General features: G+C 45.1%; 1 protein-coding gene across 2 annotated transcripts in view; it reads right to left on the bottom strand.

Moving 5' to 3' along the window:
* Positions 1-19,444, bottom strand: part of IQGAP1 (IQ motif containing GTPase activating protein 1) — a 261,663-nt gene that overhangs the window by 12,758 nt on the left and 229,461 nt on the right. For both annotated transcript variants that reach the window (XM_075916963.2, XM_075916961.2), the window contains exons 33-36: positions 10,021-10,108; positions 8,701-8,913; positions 7,490-7,656; positions 6,006-6,128 (exon numbers count right to left, since the gene is read on the bottom strand). In XM_075916963.2, coding sequence (XP_075773078.1) covers positions 6,006-6,128; positions 7,490-7,656; positions 8,701-8,913; positions 10,021-10,108 — 591 coding nt within the window. The remainder of the gene's footprint in view (positions 1-6,005; positions 6,129-7,489; positions 7,657-8,700; positions 8,914-10,020; positions 10,109-19,444) is intronic.

Below are 19,444 nucleotides of genomic sequence, written 5' to 3'. Positions count from 1 at the left end.
CTAACTGTCAGGGTGGTCAAATATTGGAATAAATTGCCAAGGGAGGTGGTGGAATCTCCCTCTCTGGAGATATTTAAGAACAGGTTAGATAGACATCTGTCAGGGATGGTGTAGGTGGAGCTTGGTCCTGCCTTGAGGGCGGGGGGCTGGACTCGATGACCTCTTGAGGTCCCTTCCAGTCCTATTATTCTATGATTCTATGATTCTTAGTAAACTTCATCCTATTTACTTCAGACCATTTCTCCAGTTTGTCTAGATCATTTTGAATTTTTACCCTGTCTTCCAAAAAACTTGCTACCCCTCCCAGCTTGGTATCATCTGCAAACTTAATAAGCTTCCTCTCTATGCCAATATCTAAATAATTGATGAAAATATTGAACAGAACCAGTCCCAAAACAGACCCCTGCGGAACCCCACTTGTTATGCCCTTCCAGCATGACTGTGAATCATTAATCATAGAATCATAGAACTGGAAGGGACCTCGAGAGGTCATCGAGTCCAGCCCCCCACCCTCAAGGCAGGACCAAGCTCCGTCTACACCATCCCTGACAGATGTCTATCTAACCTGTTCTTAAATATCTCCAGAGAGGGAGATTCCACCACCTCCCTTGGCAATTTATTCCAATATTTGACCACCCTGACAGTTAGGAATTTTTTCCTAATGTCCAATCTAAACCTCCCCTGCTGCACTTTAAGCCCATTACTCCTTGTCCTGTCCTCAGTAACCAAGAGGAACAAATTTTCTCCTTCCTCCCTGTGACACCCTTTTAGATATTTGAAAACCGCTATCATGTCCCCCCTTAATCTTCTTTTTTCCAAACTAAACAAGCCCAGTTCGTGAAGCCTGGCTTCATAGGTCATGTTCTCTAGACCTTTAATCATTCTTGTCGCTCTTCTCTGTACCCTTTCCAATTTCTCCACATCTTTCTTGAAATGTGGCGCCCAGAACTGGACACAGTACTCCAGCTGAGGCCTAACTAGCGCAGAGTAGAGCGGCAGAATGACTTCACGAGTTTTGCTTACAACACACCTGTTGATACACTACACTCGGGCTGGCGTGCCAACATTCAATATACTTCCCAAGATGATATGTCAGGGAGATAGATGGGTGCCTCCCTCCCTCTCAGAAGAGAGTCTCCAACCACCACTACCCTACATTTCTTCCTCGCAGTGGTCACTACAGCCCTCCAAGCCTTAGTACAAGGCTTCTCCTCTTCTGCTACAGGGGGCGATTCCTTATCTCCTGCATCCAGAACAGCCTAACAGTTTGCCAGAACCACGGTGGGAGGGTTGGGAGCAGGAGTGGAGCACTGCCTGCTGCCAGAAGTGACCAGCTGCCAGTGTCCCGAGACAGAGCCATTTCCTCCACCAGTGTTGTGTCAGCAGTATTTTGTAATGGGATTGCTTCCTCAGCCTCAGCTGTCTCCAAATGAATACTCTCAAGTCCCACCACGTGGATAAGGAAGAAGCAGAGGACACAGTATACCTAGACTTCAGTAATACATTTGATATGGTCTTGCATGACCTTCTTATCAATAAACTAGCAAAATACAACCTAGATGGGGCTACTATAAGGTGGGTACATAACTGTTCTCAGAGAGTAGTTATTAATAGTTCATAGTCATACTGGAAATGCATAACAAGTGGGGTTTGCAGAGGTCTGTTTTAGGGCTGGTTCTGTTTAAGATTTTCATCAACGATTTAGATATTGGCATACAGGGTATGATTATTAAGTTTGCAGATGATACCAAGCTGGGAAGGGTTGCAAGTGCTTTGGAGGACACGGTCATATTCAAATGATCTGAACAAACTAGAGAAATGGTCTGAGGTAAATAGGATGAAGTTTAATAAGGACAAATGCAAAGTGCTCCACTTAGGAAGGAACAATCAGTTTCCCACATGCAGAATGGGAAGCAGTCGACTGCCTAGGAAGGAGCACGGCAGAAAAAAAATGTAGGGTCACCATGGACCACAAGCTAAATATTAGTCAGCAGTGTGATGCTGTTGCAAAAAAAGCCAACATGATTCTGGGATGTATAACAGGAGTGTTGTGAGCAAGACACGAGAAGAGGAGGTTACTCACCTCCATAGTAACTGATGTTCTTCGAGATGAGTGTCCCCGTGGGTGCTCCACATTAGGTCAGTGCACCGCCACTGAGCCTCAGAGTGGAAATTTCATAGCAGTCTCTCTGGGGCTGCACATGCGTGCACCACCAGTCACACGCTGTTAGGCTGCAGGCATCGTGTATGCGCAAGCCCCCCTCCCACTCTCAGTTCCTCTCTACCCTGAATCGATGGCTTGAGAAGGCCAGGATCCTGAAGTAGAGGGGAGGAAAGGAGGGTTGTGGAGCACCCACGGGGACACTCATCTCGAAGAACATCTGTTACTATCGAGGTGAGAATCCTCTTCGAGAGAGAGATGTTCCCGTGGGTGCTCCACATTAGGTAACTACAAAGCTATTTCCCTTCAGGGGGGTAGAGACTTCGAATCTGGCAGAAAAGTGGTAGAAAGGACTACCCTTAGCTAGTTTCAGATTGGAAAGAGGTCCCTGCGTAAGTGCGTAACGCATTGCAAGTGTGTAGTCAGAGGACCACGCGGCAGCTGTGCAGATCTCTTTTATAGGGATTTTGTGGAGGAATGCTATCGGGGTAGTCAGGGCTCTGGCTGAGTGTGCCCTTATGCTATCTGGAGGCAGTACGTCTGACAGCGTAGCAGAGCTTGATGCAATCTGAGATCCAGTGGGAGAGTCTCTGTGATGAGATGGCCTGGCCCTTGTTGTGGTCTGCTATTGAAACAAATAATCTGTTCACTGCAGGTAAAAAAGAAAGTACTCTGTGCAGGTCAAGAGTGTGCAAAAGAATTGGTGTGTGGTTTAGGGAAGAAGGTGGGAAGGCGTATTGTCTGACTGATGTGAAAGGATGAGTGAACTCTGGGGAGGAATTTGGGATGGGTATGTAACATGACCTTGTCTTTAAAAAAGGTGGTGTATGGCAGAGGGGTGGGGGAGAAAGAGGAGGAATCTGCCATTAGGGCTGCAATCTCTCCTAACCATCTGGCTGAAGTAATAGCTACGAGGAAAACAGTTTTCATGGACAAGTGTAGTAGTGAGGTGGTCGCCACTGGTTCGAAAGGCGGCCTAGTTAGAGCATTCAATACAGCTGGTCCCCGAGTTGTGAACAGCCGTAAGTCGACCAAAGCTGTCGTAAGTGGTGGACCCCGAGTTATGAACGCGATCCGCGCTTACAAACAGCGCGGTCGCATGTAAGTCAACAGGGTCTGACTTACAAACAAACCGAGTTACGACCAACTGCTTGGTCCATAACTGGTTCGTAAGTCGGGGAGAGGCTGTACTAAATGCAAGTTCCACGGTTGCATTGGTGGATTGATATCTGGACAAAGTGCCTGCACACCCTTTAAGAACCGCTAAGAAAGCGAGTGGAGGTTCAGTTGGATGGCGTGGGAGCCCAGGTGAAGAAGGAGAATCTCGATGCAAGGTAGGAGGATCGGTGGGGGCGTGAGAATCGCCACTAGGAAGGGGAACCATGGCTGGCTGGCCATGCTGGAGCTATATGACTCTGTTCAATAGGGGTACAGGAGGGAAGGCGTAGGATAGGTGGGACGCCCATGCAATGAGGAAGGCATCTCCCATTGATCCCTTGCCTATGCCCTCCCTGGAACAGAATAGGGGGCATTTCTTGCTGGTTTGCACGGTAAACAGGTCTATGGCTGGGTGACCCCACAGGCGGAATATGTCTGCCAATATGTGCGGGTTCATTTGCCACTCGTGTTCGGTCAGAAGGGCTCTGCTAAGTGCATCTGCCGTTGTATTCATGGTGCCTGGAAGATGCACTGTGGTGATAACTGTGTTGTGTTGCAGGCACCAGTTCCAAAGCACTATGGCTTCTGTGCAAAGTGCTCGGGATCAGGTTTTGCCCTGACGATTTATGTAAAACACTGCTGCAACATTCTCTATGCACAGTTTTGACATGGCTATTAACGATGAATGGGAGGAATTTGACTCATGCATCCCTGACTGCCTGCAGTTCTAGGATGTTTATGTGCAAGTTCTTGTTGGTGCTGGACCACAGGCCCTGGCAGGTATGATGTCGTAAGTGGGCGCCCCATCTTGTATTAGATGCATCTGTTATCATGGGAACGGATGGTTCTGGTGGGTGGAAGGGGACTCTGGAACAAAGGTTCCCTGGGCTCAGCCACCAGCATAAAGATTCCTTTACTATCCCTGGGAGGGCTAAGGATTTGGATAGTGGATGGACATTGGGTTTGTACACCTGTCCCAGCCAGCTCTGCAAACATCTCATGTGCAGACGAGCATTGCTGACTACTAAGTTGCACGCAGCCATGTGCCCCAACAGCCGAAGGCATTCGAGTGCTGTTATGTGGGGTTGGATCGTAAGGTATTCACCGAGGCCATAATTTTTTTAAAATGGTCTGTAGGTAGGGATGCGGTGGCCATTGTCGAATCGAGGGATGCTCCTATAAACTGTTATCTTTTGTGTAGGAGAGAGCATTGATTTAGTTTTGTTCACCTGAAGGCCAAGGTGTCAGAATAGGTGTCTTGTGACCGACAGGAATCACTGTGTGAGTGCGACTTGAGGAGGTAAGGAAATATGATAATTCTTTGTTTCCTCAGGTACACTGTGACAACCGCCAGCACCTTTGAGAAGACCCTCGGGGTGAGAAAGTGTCTGAATGGAAGCACTTTATATTGGTAGTGTTGAGAATTTACAACAATGCTTGAATTCTTCGGGCTGCTGGCCCATATTAGAGGCTGGTAAGCGGGTTTTCCAATAAAAATAACTGGAGGCGGAGGTCTCTGTCTTTCTGCACCCGTGATTTTAGCTTTGCACAATGAAGGCATTTCTGAGAGTTATGCTGCTCTCTGAGGCAGCAGATGCATTGTTGAGTGACCATCAGATATGGGATAGGTGCAGCGCTTAAACCCCGGTGAGCCAGGCATGCCTATGGAAGCAATCAGAGACTGCAGGAAGGGATTAACTGGGAGAAAAAAGAAAAACCTCTTATACTAATCTAGATTTGTTTTTAAACTAACAAACTAATTAACTATTTAAAGTAACAGAGAGGTAGCCATGTTAGTCTGATCTTGGTAAAACACAAAAAGCCGCCATGTAGCACTTTACAAACTAAGATGGTGGTTTATTAGGTGATGAGCTTTCGTGGGGCAAACCCACTTCTTCTTTCAGAATATGATCTGAAGTGAGTCTGCCCCACGAAAGCTCATCACCTAATAAACCATCTTGTTAGTCTTTAAAATGCTACATGACTGCTTTTTTTGTTTTAACTTTAAACTCACTAATTAACTACTATAATGAATGTAACTGGTTTTCAAGAAGTGTAATCATACAGATGCGAAAAAGCTAGGGAGCACTGCTGAGTCCATCCATAGCCAGAGGTGGTAGGGAAGGAACTGAGGAGTGGGGATGAGGGTGGGGGGTCTCGCTCATGTGCGATGCCTGCAGCCTAACAGCGTGTGGCTACTGGTGCGCATGTGTGCGGCCCCAGGGACACTGCTTTGAAATCTCCGCTCTGAGGCTCAGCAGCGGTGCATTGACCTAACGTGGAGCACCCCCAGCGACATCTCTCGGAGAAGTAGTCATTCTTCCACTCTACTCTGCGCTGATTAGGCCTCAGAGCATTGTGTCCCGTTCTGGGAACCACATTACAAGAAAGATGTGGAAAGAGTGGAGAAGGACCAGAGAAGAGCAACAAGAAAGGAAGGCCTAGAAAGGAAGGCTGAAAGACTTGGGCTTGTTTAATTTTGAGAAGACTGAGGGGACATGATAGCAGTTTTCAAGTATCTAAAGGGGTGTTTACAAGCAGCCTGTAGGCAGAGAACCACTGCTCTACACTGAAGCTCTGGAAAACATGTTTTCAAGCAGGAGATGATGAAACAATGATCACTTGTTTCTCTATACTCAGCAAAGCATCCTTGGACTTCATGCTGAGAGGTGAAAAGGCTACTTACTGGTTTACTTGCAGATCTTCAATCTCCAGCAGAACTCCCTTCTCATGGAGTCGGGCTGCTGTATATTTCAGGGAAATCTTTTTACTCTTTTTGCCTTTCATCTCCCGTGGCTTCTTAGAAACTCTGAGAAAAGCAAATAATGAAATTACGGAACAAGACAATAAGAGTGAGTTCAAACAATGACAGAATTTGATCTGATCTGGGTGGATGACAGGAAATGAGTAATAAACTGGTATTATCTAACAAATAGTTATGTTTATAGTCTATTTATATGTATAGGTACATGCACATGTCTATACTGCACTCATTATAATAATCTACTGAGATCTTGCACAACAGAGGCTGCACAACCTCACCTAGTAATTCCTGAAGCAACTCCAATATTGTAAACGATCATACACCTTTCAGAAAGACAGCGAATTTTGATTTAAACATTTCAAAGGACAGTGAATTTACCACATTCCTTGGAAAGCTGTTCCAATGATTTATCAACTCACTGTTAAAATTTGGGAACAGCTACTTCTGTTCATTGCTCTCTGGGGACCCAGAAGCAGTAAAGTGTCCAGAAGGAATTCAAAATATGAATTACCTCAACTATCAGAGGGTAGACCACAATATACTGCTGGTTCAGCTCAGAGAGCTGACAGGAGTAAGTGGCTGCAAACTGAGTTGGCTTTCATCCTCTCTTATTCACTAACTATATTGAAAGGATCATTCATGGGAAATAGTTCTTCCAGATCTCGCCCCTGTAGACGTGATTACACTATAAGCTCCGTACTCTAAGTGTGCCTAATTCGGAAACACCTGTGGTACAGACCCTGGCAAGCGAAGGCTGAGGCGGCTCTGCATGCTGCCACTTCCCCTCCTCCCACTTGGGGGAATGGCAGCATTGTAACATGCTCTGCCAGAGACTTTTCCCCACTGCCATGCCTGAGAGGCAATGAGGCACCAGGTTAGCACCTGATCCCCATCACCCTCACTCACACAGCACAGTCTGTCTAACCCTGTTTCCCAGGACTGCTGGCTTAAAGAGGTTTGAGGGTATTTATTATTTGCACTGTGACAGATTAGAGGCTCCTGCCCCTGGGTGCTGAAAACCGTACAAACATAATAAAAACACAGTTCTTCACCCGACCGCTTATAACCTACGTAGAAGATGAGGCAACACAAAAATATCACAAAGGAATAGTAGGAGCACAAGGTAACAGAAAGACCAAATTCCACAATGCTCCACTCTTTTCCCCACATCATTCATATCTATATCAACCCTACAGAAGACAGTAAGACTCAAATAACGATTATATGCAGACTTCACCTGTTTATATAACTTCACTTCACGAAGAAAAATTAGATCAGTTCTTTAGATAAAAATCAAATGGCGGAAGCTAAACATGCACAAGAGGGGGAAGATGCTAGAGAGTTCAGTCCCTGCTGTGGTCTACGCATTCCTTTCCTAACACCCAGTACTGCTCTGAGGTACTCACTTGCCCTTGCTGGCCAAGTTATCCAAGCAGGTTTTGATATAGCTTTTATAATAGTCCACTTGTTCCTCATAAAAGTTGGCTTTGGAGTTCAGTGCACTGTAAGTCTGCTGCAGCTTCACCAGCTCTGCCTTTCTCCTCTGACGGTATCTACGCTGGTTCCGGATGTCCTAGATAAGGGTGGTAGATGTGTGAAGCTTTACCATGGAGTCACTGTTGGGTGCTCCCTTCTGAAGCCAGCATATGATATTCAAAGATTCCATTTGGAACATACATTTCCAAATTGTACATAGAAATTAATTAGCCCTTTCACAAGCCTTCCAACCCAATATATCCTTCCAGTCAGAAATCAAATGTCCTGAGATGTATGTTTAATAAAACTGGTGCAAATTTTTTCATTTCTTTCCTCGATATTTTTTATTTTTAGAAATGTTATTTTGATTATTAATTAACAGAGATGAAAATGCCTAGTTTCCAAATTAACTTCCATTAATATTTTGAATAATTACGCATCATTAAAGGATTTATTCTTACTTAATCTCTAAAAGGAGACAATTTATTTTACTACTGTATTTGTATACCCTCTGATGCATTAATTTTGGTAAACATTTGATGTCCAATAACTGTCAACACTACAATAAAGGATGTGACAGCAGCTATGTTTTTTTATTTCTCCCTTTCTCCTCCACACAGTATTGTTTACTGAGAGTGCCTTTGCAGGAGTATTATGAAGCTTTATTTCACAATTACATGCACAACGTTTCTAGAAATGAATAATCTTCATAAATAAATATTTTTAGAATAGATTAATTTAAAAAATATTTTAGAATAAGTAATTTTAAATATAAAAAGGAGGGAACAAAGAGGGCAAGACCATATATTAGGGTCTGAAGTTAGAGAGAGAAAAATTTATGTTACACTTACTGATTCCCAGGATTTCTTCCCAAGAAAATAAAGCCACTCTTCCTCACAGTCCATGAGGCCCCATCAATAAAATGCTTATGAAAAAAGTGAATTCCTGCACGTAGGTGAAGGGACGGAGAGCTTACTAGCAGAGGGATGTGTTACTCATCTCTGAGAGGCAGCTGTCACTATTATTTAAATACCTTAGGAAATTCCTGCCATCGGCACTATTACAATTTTCATACGAGTGACAAATTGAGGCCATAACTTGAAACACCTAATAAAGCACAAGTGATCTCCTGCCAGAATACCTTGGCAATATCATTGATTAGCTCCTGGTATCTATTCTTTGGGTTCACAGTTCCCAGTTCTGTCAACTTCTTCAAGCCTGTCTTGATTTTCTCCTTCTTTTCTTGAAGGTTTAAGTTACTGTCCTCCTTTACAGATTTGGATTTTTTCATCTTGTCGGGGGTTTTGGCATCACGAATGGCCCTTCTCTGCATAGCTCTCTGGTGCTCTGCTTCCTAGGATGGAAGAGAATTACAAGTTGAGTGGATGTAGTAAAGGCTCTATGAAAGGTTCACATTCTGTGTGGCATTCTGAGTAAAAGTCAGGGACAGGCTGAGGGCAATAAACACAATCTCATGGAAGCCCATAACCTGACTCTGACTTGCATGAAAAATCCTCTGAGAGGGGCAGTATTCCCAGGGCTGCTGCTGCTCTAGATACAGGGGCCGACTGCTGTGCTGCTCCAGCCCTGGGGGCTGATCCATTCCTAGACACTTGTCCAGCAGGCCTGGAACTGGCTGCTAGTCATCTGTTCAACAGCCCTGGGGTATCTGCCCATTAGCTGTTCTGGTGGCCCCATCACAATCGCTATTCCAAGAAGCCATGGGACTGACTGCTGGTTGGCCAGCTGCCCACAGTCATGGGGCTGTCTGCCCATCAGCTGATCTGGTGGCCACTGGTCAGCAGTTCTTGCAACTGCTGCTCTGTGGCCCTGGGACTGGCCACCAGTCAGCTGTTCTGGCAGCCCTGATGCTGACAATTGTTCCAGCTCTGTTCCAAATACACCATATATCCCCATCACTATTGGACATTCAGAGGTCTCAAATATTGATATGCCACACATACTACACCCTGGCTATGTCTACACTCACGGCTTCTTGTGCAAGTAATATGCAAATGAGGCTAAACGTGGAATATCGCCGAGCCTCATTTGCATACCTAATGAGCCACCATTTTTTTCAGAAGAGGCTCTTGCGCAAGAAGGAGCATCTACACTGCCCCTTCTTGCACAAGAAAAGCCCACTTGCGCAATGCCGTTCTTCCTGAAAAGTAATAGGTGTAACGGCATTGCGCAAGAGGGTTTTTCTTGCGCAAGAAGGGGCAGTGTAGACGCTCCTTCTTGTGCAAGAGCCTCTTCTGAAAAAAATGGTGGCTCATTAGGTATGTAAATGAGGCGCCGCGATATTCCACGTTTAGCCTCAGTTGCATATTACTCGCGCAAGAAGCCACGAGTGTAGACATGGCCCCTGTGATTTGGGCTTTCGTAGGTACCGGCACCACATATGGCTAGATTGAAATGAATCCAGTACCCTACGGAGTGGAGCCCTACTCCTTTTTCATACCTGCTCATGGGTGGCTGGAATTTCCAGGATCTCAGTCAGTGTCTCCCCTGGTTGAAAGCGGATTACATCTACAATTAAACGCTTTGTACTGAAAAGAAACAAAACAACTTTAAAACCAAACCAACCAAACAAAAAAATCAATCCTAAACCTGCTCTGAAATGAGAGGAAAAGGTGTCACTAATTCATATTAAGGCCAGCCATATTCACACCAGACCCACCTCAGGCTATCTGCAAGCCAGGCTAACACTGTCAATATTTAAGCATCACGTCTCCAAGTGCAAAGAAAGAAATGTTACTAACCAATGACTATGAGAACTTGAGAGCTGTCTCCGGGCATCCCCAATCTACCAACCTTGAGCTTGCAGAGCCACCTTGAAAAGTGCACTGTTGGGATTGCATGAGCACCTTCCCACCTAGCTCCCATGGCGCAGAACAGCTAGCACAGCAAGGTGCAAGAGGTATCGAGAGTGCCAAGACAGAGGGGAAGGTTGGTGGGGCGTGGCAAAGGAGAGACGCAACTCTCAAACAGCCATGGCTTTTCTGTTGAGTGACTTTTCTTTCTTATGGGCCTCTGTGCATTCCTACTCTTGGGAGACTCTGGAGCTGTCCAGGCGAGAGGGAAAGTGGGCAGAGGAACTCTTAATTCATTAAAGACTGTAGCACCATGCCCCCAGCCTCAGAGCGGGATGCCAGTATATGATGAATATGTGGAGTGAACTCCCAAGTGGCTGGTGTACAAATTTCAGAAAGAGGATATGGACTAAAATAGGCCATGGAGCAGGGCTGGGCAAAATGTCATCTGTGGGCCAGATTCGGCCCACGAGAGCCTCAGCCAGTTCCCTGCTTGATCCTCTGGCTGCAGGGCCATGTGCTTCTGTGAATGCTGAGGGCCTGGGGGAGGGGGCAGAGGCTTCTCACACTGCTCCTGCCCCAGTAGCTCCCATTGGTTGGTTTCCAGCCAACAGCAGCTGCCTGTTTGTAGGACAGGCAGCATATGAAGTGCCCCCTCCCCCGTTATCCCCTGGCTCATAGTGTTCCCAGCAGTAGTAAACATGCCTCCTGTAGCTGCGGTGAGCAGTAAAGAGGCATGGAGGCAGGGACCTTGGTTAAGGAACCTGCTGGGCTGCCAGCTGGGAGCCACCCAGGTAAGGTCTCCCAGAGAGAGCCTGCCTCTGGCACCCCAGCTCCTCCCTCCCCTAATCCTCTGCCTCCCTCCTGCACCCTGCAACTGTGCCCCAGCCCTAATACATCTTCCCAGACACTGCATCCACTTGCAGGTCACAGCATTCCAATCCACTATCCCTGATCACATCCCAAATCCCTGCACTCCTGCCCCAAGTGACAGCCCCCTCCCAGACCCTGCACTCCCTCCTTCTACACACCTCCCGCAGGCCAGAATCCTCTCCTACACCCCATATCTCTTCCAGACCCTGCACCCCAATCTTGTCCCAGGTCAGAATCCAAACCTCTGTAACCCTACTGCAGGTTTCACTTCCCTCCCAAACCCTGCCCCCCCTTGAATCCCAGTTTGCTACCCCAGGTCACAATTCCCCACTTCACCCAAACTCCCTCCCATATCCCACATCCCAGTCCCTTACCCCAAGCTACCTTCTGCACCCAACCTCCATCCCAGACCCCCACACCTTCTTCATTAATACATCAGAAAAATGCTGCCTGCGACCACTAACCAAATTCTTGGAGTGCCCCCCTCCCCTCATTAAAATTATTGCCCATCCTTGCCATAGAAACAATAGTAGCCCTCAATGAGGGGGTCTTTAGGCTGCTAAAACTTCTGATTGCATATGACATATCACTGCTCCTTTCCCTACGGGGTATGCCCAAATACATCTAAATGCCATATCACTTCCCAAAAACCCCACTCCATCTGAAGCAAACAAATCCACCAACCAAAGCCAAAAGAATTCCCCTAGGCAGAATTTATCCTGAAAGGAAACACAGCCCTTAGTCCTGCAGTATAGAATCATAGAATTGCAGAACTGGCAGGGACCTTGTGAGTCCAGTCCCTGGCCCTCATGGCAAGACCAAACATTGTCTAGACCCTCCCTGATAGAGGTCTGTCTAACCTGTTCTTAAATATCCTCAGGGATGGAGATTCCACAAGCTCCCTAGGCAACTTATTCCAGTGTTTAACCAGTTAGGAAGTTTTGCCTAATGTCCAACCTAAACCTCCTTTGCTGCGGTTAAGCCCATTGCTTCTTCTTCTATCCTCAGAGGCCAAGGAGAATAATTTTTCTCCCTCCTCCTTGTAACGCCCTTGTAGAAATCTGAAAACCGCTATCATATCCCCTCTCAGTCTTTTCTAAATTAAACAAGCTCAATTCCTTCAGTCTTTCCTCACATTACATGTTCTCTAGACCTTTAATCATTGTTGTTGATCTTCTCTGGACCTTCTCCAAATCTTTCTTGAAATGTGGTGCCCAGAACTGGACACAATATTCCAGTTGAGGCCTAATCTATGCAGACTAGAGCAGAAGAATGACTTCTTGAGTCTTGCTCGCAACACTCCTGTTAATGCATCCTAGACTCAAGTTTTCTTTTTTTTTCAACAGCATCACACTGTTGACTCATATTTAGCTTGTGGTCCACTCTGTGGACCACATTCCCCAGGTCACAACACCCTCCCAGTCCCTGCACCCCCTCCTACACACTTCCCCCAGGCCAGAATTCTCTCCTGCACCCATAATCCCTTCTGGACTCCGCACCCCAAACCTCTGCCATAGATCACAATCCCCTCCTTCACCCAATCTCCCTCTCAGACTCCACAGCCCCTTCTGCAACTCAATGTCTTAGCCCAAGCTCCCTTCTACACCCAACCTCTGTCCCAGACTCCAAACCCCTTTGGTAGAAATACAGCTCTTGACCATTTGCCAAAATCTTAGAGTGCCCTCCCCCATTAAAAATGATTGCCCACCCCTGCTCTATGCCATCATCTAAATCGTTGATAAAGATATTGAACAGAAGTAGTCCCAAAACATACCTTTGGGGAACCCCATTTGTTATGCCCTTCCAGCAGGATTCTGAACAATTAATAACTACTCTCTGAGAATGGCTAGCATGCCAGTTATGCACCCACCTTATAATAGCCTCATCTAGGTTGCATTTCCGTAGGTTATTGATAAGAAGGTCATGTGAGACCATATCAAATGCCTTACTAAAGTCTAGGTATACCATGTCCACCACTTCTCCCTTATCCACAAGACTCATTATCCTATCAAAGAAAGCTATCAGATTGGTTTGACATGATTTGTCGTTTACAAATCCATGCTGGCTGTTACCTATTATCTTATTTTCTTCCAGATGTTCGCAGATGGATTCCTTAATTACTTGCTCCATTCTCTTCCCTTAACAGAAGTTAAAATGTCTGGTCTGTAGTTTCCTGGGTTGTTCTTATTTCCCCTTTTATTGATGGGCACTATATTTCCCCTTTTCCAGTCTTCTGGAATCCTGACTTTCCTGACTTTTCAAAGATGTTAGCTAAAGGCTCAGATACCTCCTCTATCTATTCCCTGAGTATTTTAGGATGGATTTCACCAGGCCCTGGTGACTTGCAGACATCTAACTTTTCTAAGTAATTTGTAACTTGTTCTTTTATTTTAATTTCTAAACCTACCCCATTTTCAGTAACATTTGCCATGTTAAGCATCCCACCACCATCCATCTTCTTGACAAAAAATGAAACAAAGAAGTCATTAAGCATCTCTGCCATTTCCAAGTTTCCTGTTACTGTTTCTCCCTCCTCACTGAGCAATGGGCCTATCCTGTCCTTGGTCTTCCCCTTGCTTATAATATATTTATAGAATATCTTCTTGTTTCCCTTTATGTCTGTGGTTAGTTTGAGCTCATTTTGTGCCTCTGCCTTTCTAATTTTGCCCCGGCATTCCTGTATTGTTTGCTTATATCCTTTGTAATTTGATCTAGTTTCCACTTTTCATTCAACTCTTTTTTGATTTTTAGAGCATAAAAGATCTCTCAGTTGATCCAAGGTGGTCTCCTGCCACAATTTCTATCTTTCCTATGTAGCGGAATAGTTTGCTTTTGGGCCCTTAATAATGTCCCCTTTAAAAAACTGCCAACTCTTTTTGGTTGTTTTTCCTCTTAGCCTTGCTTCTCATGAGACCTTACCTACCCACTCTCTGAGTTTACTAAAATCTGCCTTCCTAAAATCCACAGTCTCTATTTTGCTGTTCTCCCTTCTACCATTCCTTAGAATCATGAACTCTATGATTTCATGATTACTTTCACCCAAGCTGCCTTCCACTTTCAAATTCTGAACCAGTTCCTCCTTATTTGATAAAATCAAATCAAGAACAGCTTCCCAGCTAGCAGCTTTCTCAACCTTCTGAAATAAAAAATTGTTTCCAATGCAGTCCAAGAGTTTATTGGATAATCTTTGTCCTGCTGTGTTAGTTTCTTAACAGATGTCTGGATAGTTGAAATCCCCCATCAAAACTAAATCCTGTGCTTTGTATGATTTTGTTAGAACCTTGTCCACCTCTTCTGCCTGGGTAGGTTGTCTCTAGTAGACCCCTAGCATGACATCAGCTTTGTTTTTTACCCCTTTCAACCTAACCGAGAGACTTTCAACAAGTCTGTCTTCTATGTCCCTCTCCACCTCAGTCCAAGTGTATTCATTTTTAATATATAAGGCAACACTTCCTTCCTGTTTACCCCAGCTATCCTTCCAGAGTAAACTGTACCCTTCTATATCCAAATTCCAATTGTGTGTATTATCCCACCAACACTTTGTGATATCAACTATGTCATAGTTGTGTTTATTTATTAGCACTTCAAGTTCTTCCTGCTTATTACCTATACTTCTTGCATTTGTATATGTACAGGGCCAGCCAAGGGACTCTGAAGGGTGCCACTCATATCCTTCAGTAGATATAGTATGTTTTGGGTACTGTGGGGTTGTCTGTGCCATCCTGGAATGGAGAGACCTATGCTAGAGAACCTAGGCACAGCTCTGGACTTGAGGAAGACACATGGACCAGTTAGGTTAAAATTTGGAAAAGTAAACTTGACAGTGACCTTTGAAAAAGTGGAAGAAGTGAATGGGATGATGTATACTGGTCACAGGGTGCCCACGTGTCCCAGAGCACCTGTGTGACAAATATGGAAATTTTCTATAATATTGATTATTATTGCCAATCATAGAGTACCTGGTCCCTGTCCATAGATTAAGCCCAGCTTCCCTGAACCAATTAAAGAGGGTTGGGCTGCTAATGGGCAGTTAAAAGGGACTACAACTACCTTCAGGTAGATAATTTTCTACTCTTGAGAAAGACCTTGTTGAACTTCCACCTAACATGGCCTTCCCTCCTCATTCAACCACCACAGCAGCCATGCGGTAAGATAAAGGGAACTGAGCACGGTCTGTACATTGCAACCATGATTCTGTGTGAGCAAGCTGGGATCAAGAGGAAGGGATATAGGACGCTGAATTGACAATGCAAGAAAGTTGGGAAACAGTGGATTGGCCATGCTCACACAATAAGGATGAGGTTGGTCTAATCAGCTATTAGCTTGCAGGTAAGCTGTGGAATGATCAGGATCAGAGGAAAAATATATAGGAAAGCTGAGTGGCAGCTGAAGTGTAAGGTGTTCGTCAAACATCCTGCAGAACAGATGCCATTTCCCATTGTCCTTTGTAATGAACGATCACTGAGATGCTCCAAGTCACAAAACTGACTCCCAGAACACTGGGAGACCTTCAGAGACCAGTTGTGACTCGAAGAAAAATTCTAGCTAAGATGTATCTTGAGATGATTCTGCACTCTGGGCAAATGATTGGCTACAAGAGTGATGCTCTTGTCAATGCAGAAATGCCATCATATAATTGTCTTCTGAGAGAGCTCCCTGGATTGTGCTCCCTCTTTCCCATTACCATAATAACATCATGGTGGTATTGTTGGTAAGCCCCTGATGGAGTCTAGAAAAGTGTGATAGTGTGAAACTCCAGAATGTTATTATGCGATAAAGCTTCCTGCCTCCATTTCAGCAACTCCAGATGTGCTCTCCAGCTCATCAGGCAGGCATTGGTGACAACAGTCTTAGCTGGGAAGGGCCAGATGCAGGGAATGTCCAGACATACATTCCCCTGAACTGTCCACCAGGTTAAGGAGGCCAAGGATCAACTTGTCCAAGGGGTGCATGGTTGGATGGTCAACTGTCTTGAGCCATATTTGAAGAGGGCGAAGAAGCCAAATGGAAAACTGAATCTGCAGGCATGAAGACATGCGGCTTATAAGCCTCAAGCATATGTGAACTTTTGTGGAATGTTGAGACTGAAGAGACAAATGAGGCTCATCTGAAAATGGAAGGCCAGGAAAAATGCTTTTCATGAGTCTCAGTGTATTAGAGCCCCAAGAAACGCAACAATCTGAGTGGTAACCAATGTTAACAATCTTGTGTAGGATGAAACACAAATGGCCAAGTAAACACACTCTAATGTATTTGTGAGCAAGAACATCTTCTCTGGATTCAATCCTTAGTAGCTACTTGTATAAGTATGAGAAGAAATGGATTCCCTTCTTCCCAAAGTAATCCATTTTCACAATCATATAATTGGTAAACCCCACCCGGGAGGGAGAGGAAGGAGGGCAGGCAGACAGATGACTGAAAGGAAAAGAAAATGAAAGGTACTGTAAATGGTGGTTCACTACAATGAACTAGAAAAATTTTCTGTGGCTCAGGAGAATCACCACATGAAAAGAAGCATCCTGAAGATCCAAAGCAGCAAACCAGTTGTTCTGAGTCAATGCAGGGAGGGCAATTGCTAGGATGGCCATTTGAAATGTCATATTTCTAATATATTTGTTGAGACTGTGCAACTTGCGACTAGGTTGTACTCTTTCTGATTTAGGAGTCCACCAAGCCCACCAAGAATAGAAGCCTTGACTCCAGTGCTCTGGAGAAACCTCTTCCACCATTCCCAAAGCCAAGCATACCTGAGGAGATCAGACATGCTTGAAGAAGGGATCCCTGAAGAAGGAGAGATAGGAAGGGTGGTGAAGAGAGGAGGAGAGGAAATGGATAGCACAGCCTGATTCAGACAGTGCTTAGGACCCAGCTCTCGGTGGAATTAATACCCAAGCATTGTGAAAGGAAGCTACTCTGTCAGAAGCCATGGCTGGACAAATGAGTACAAATGGGTGCTTGGTGGACACTGAAATGATGATGTGTTGACTGTCCAACCCAGAATGCTGCTGCCTCTAGGACTCGTGCCCTTTTATGAGGTAGTCCCAGTGTCACTGGAAAGGGAAAATCTGCCCAAAAGCATGCAGGGGGTACTGCTGCTGCCTGACATAATGGTGCTTTTCCACTGCCGTGTATAGCACCCAAGGCAGGCCTAGAATTTCGGAAGGAGTGCAAAAGTTCTGTCCATTTTGTCCAAAAAGAGCATCTATATTGGGGTGAATACCTGTACTTTACAGCCAGACTGCAGCAAACACCTTGGCCACCAAGCAACCCTTGGCGATAAATGCCCAAAACTCTTCCCTGGAGGTTTCAGGTAGCTGGTCTGTAAACAGTATTTGAACAACAGTGTCTGCTAGTTTACAATCCACATTTTCAGGAAAGAGAAAGAGCAGATTGTTCTACCAATAAAGTCCATTTTTTCCAAGTTCTTGCCCTTAGTAGTGGATTAAATCTGCTCTGCTGAGATCTATCATTCACTGTGGTAACAACCAGGGAATCTGGAGCTGGGTGGCAGTAAAGCCCCACAATCCCTGTATTGGAATAAAGTAGTGTTTCTTGAAGTGTTTTGCTGGCAACAAAGCCTGTGGGTACACGCATGGCCCCACAGTATGCTAACATCTTTATGGCTGACCTACAACAACATTTCCTCAACTCCCATCCCCTTTCACCCCTTCTCTACCTACGGTACATCGATGACATCTTTATGATCTGGACGCATGGCCAAGAAACACTGGAGACATTCCACAGAGATTTCAACAACCTACACCCCACCATCAACCTCAGCCTGGACCATTCTACACGAGAGATCCACTTCCTGGACACCACAGTACAAATCACTCCAGAAATATAATTTATGCTATCATGTGCCGAAAGTGTCCGTCTGCTATGTACATTGGACAAACGTCTCAGACACTTCGCCAAAGGATTAATGCCCACAAAACAGATATCAGACAAGATCACAAAGAAAAACCAGTTTCTTGCCATTTTAACCAGAAAGGACACTCTCTCAATGACTTAACCACCTGCATTCTGCTACAAAGACCTTTTACATCTGCACTTGAAAGGGAATCCTCTGAACTGCCATTCATGTTAAAATTCGACACTCTCCGGGAAGGAATGAACAAATACGCAAACTATCTTACCCATTACCAAGATAGCTTCCCCAGTTATCACCTCTAATACCATTAGCTCACAGACATCCCACTCTCCCCACCTCTAGTATCATCAATTCACAGACACTTACCTTCCTTCCTCCCCCCCCTGCATTCCCCTCCTGTTCTGAAATGTGATTTGTCCTTTTCATATGTGTTCATTTTTTTAATTGTATCCTTTGGTATATATGGTTGTGACTACTTTCTTCCACTATTTGATCTGAGGAAGTGGGTCTGGCCCATGAAAGCTCATCATCTAATAAACCATCTTGTTAGTCTTTAAAGTGCTACATTGTCCTGCATTTTGCTTCAACAACTTATGGATATTCTCCTGCAGGAACTTGGCCTGTATGCATAGGGAAACAGTCACGTCTTACAAAAGATCCTCATGCAAGCCTTGAAGGGGAGAAGAGTGAGCACTGCTGAATTAGTGAGGGACAAAGAAAGCAGAGCAATAACTAGACCAGTAGAGCACGTTCTCAATGGCTTGCTGCACAGCCAAAGTGATCCCTGAGTTCTGCAACTCAGGAAGCCCTCATCATAGTTTCTGCCAAAACCATAACCCTGGATGAGATGTCTGCAATGCAGACTGCAGGGATGTTACAACCTCCAAGCAGCTTTCTGCAATCAATGCCCAAAACTCCTCATGAGAGGCATCAGGTAACTGGTTCTCACATGTAGACATGGCTGACCAACTGAAGAAATCATATTTGGACATCAAAGCTTGTTCATTTGTGATCCTCATATGTAGGGATGAGGAAGTACAGAACTTTCTCCCCAGAATAGCCAATTGCTTGGATCTTCTGTCCTTTGAGGTAAACCTGAACCCTCCCTGCCAGGCTATTTGGGGGTAGACAGAAATAGAGCCCTTCAAATCCTGGTGTTCAGCCACTAGCAGGACCAAGTCTGTATATTTCACAGAGTTCTCACCAGCTCAAGAAGTGCATCAATAATCAGAAGGACCTCTCTCCCAAGTATGGCCCAGGCTCATTGGTTAACCATGTTCAAGTTACTCTTTCATATCCCTAATGGCAAAAGGTATTATCATCCT

The sequence above is a fragment of the Pelodiscus sinensis genome, chromosome 14 (genome assembly GCF_052426305.1).
Source record: "Pelodiscus sinensis isolate ZL-2025 chromosome 14, ASM5242630v1, whole genome shotgun sequence".
Lineage (NCBI taxonomy): Eukaryota > Metazoa > Chordata > Testudines > Trionychidae > Pelodiscus > Pelodiscus sinensis.
The sequence above is the reverse complement of the archived record's forward strand: the minus strand, read 5'-3'. Positions and strand labels throughout refer to the sequence as shown.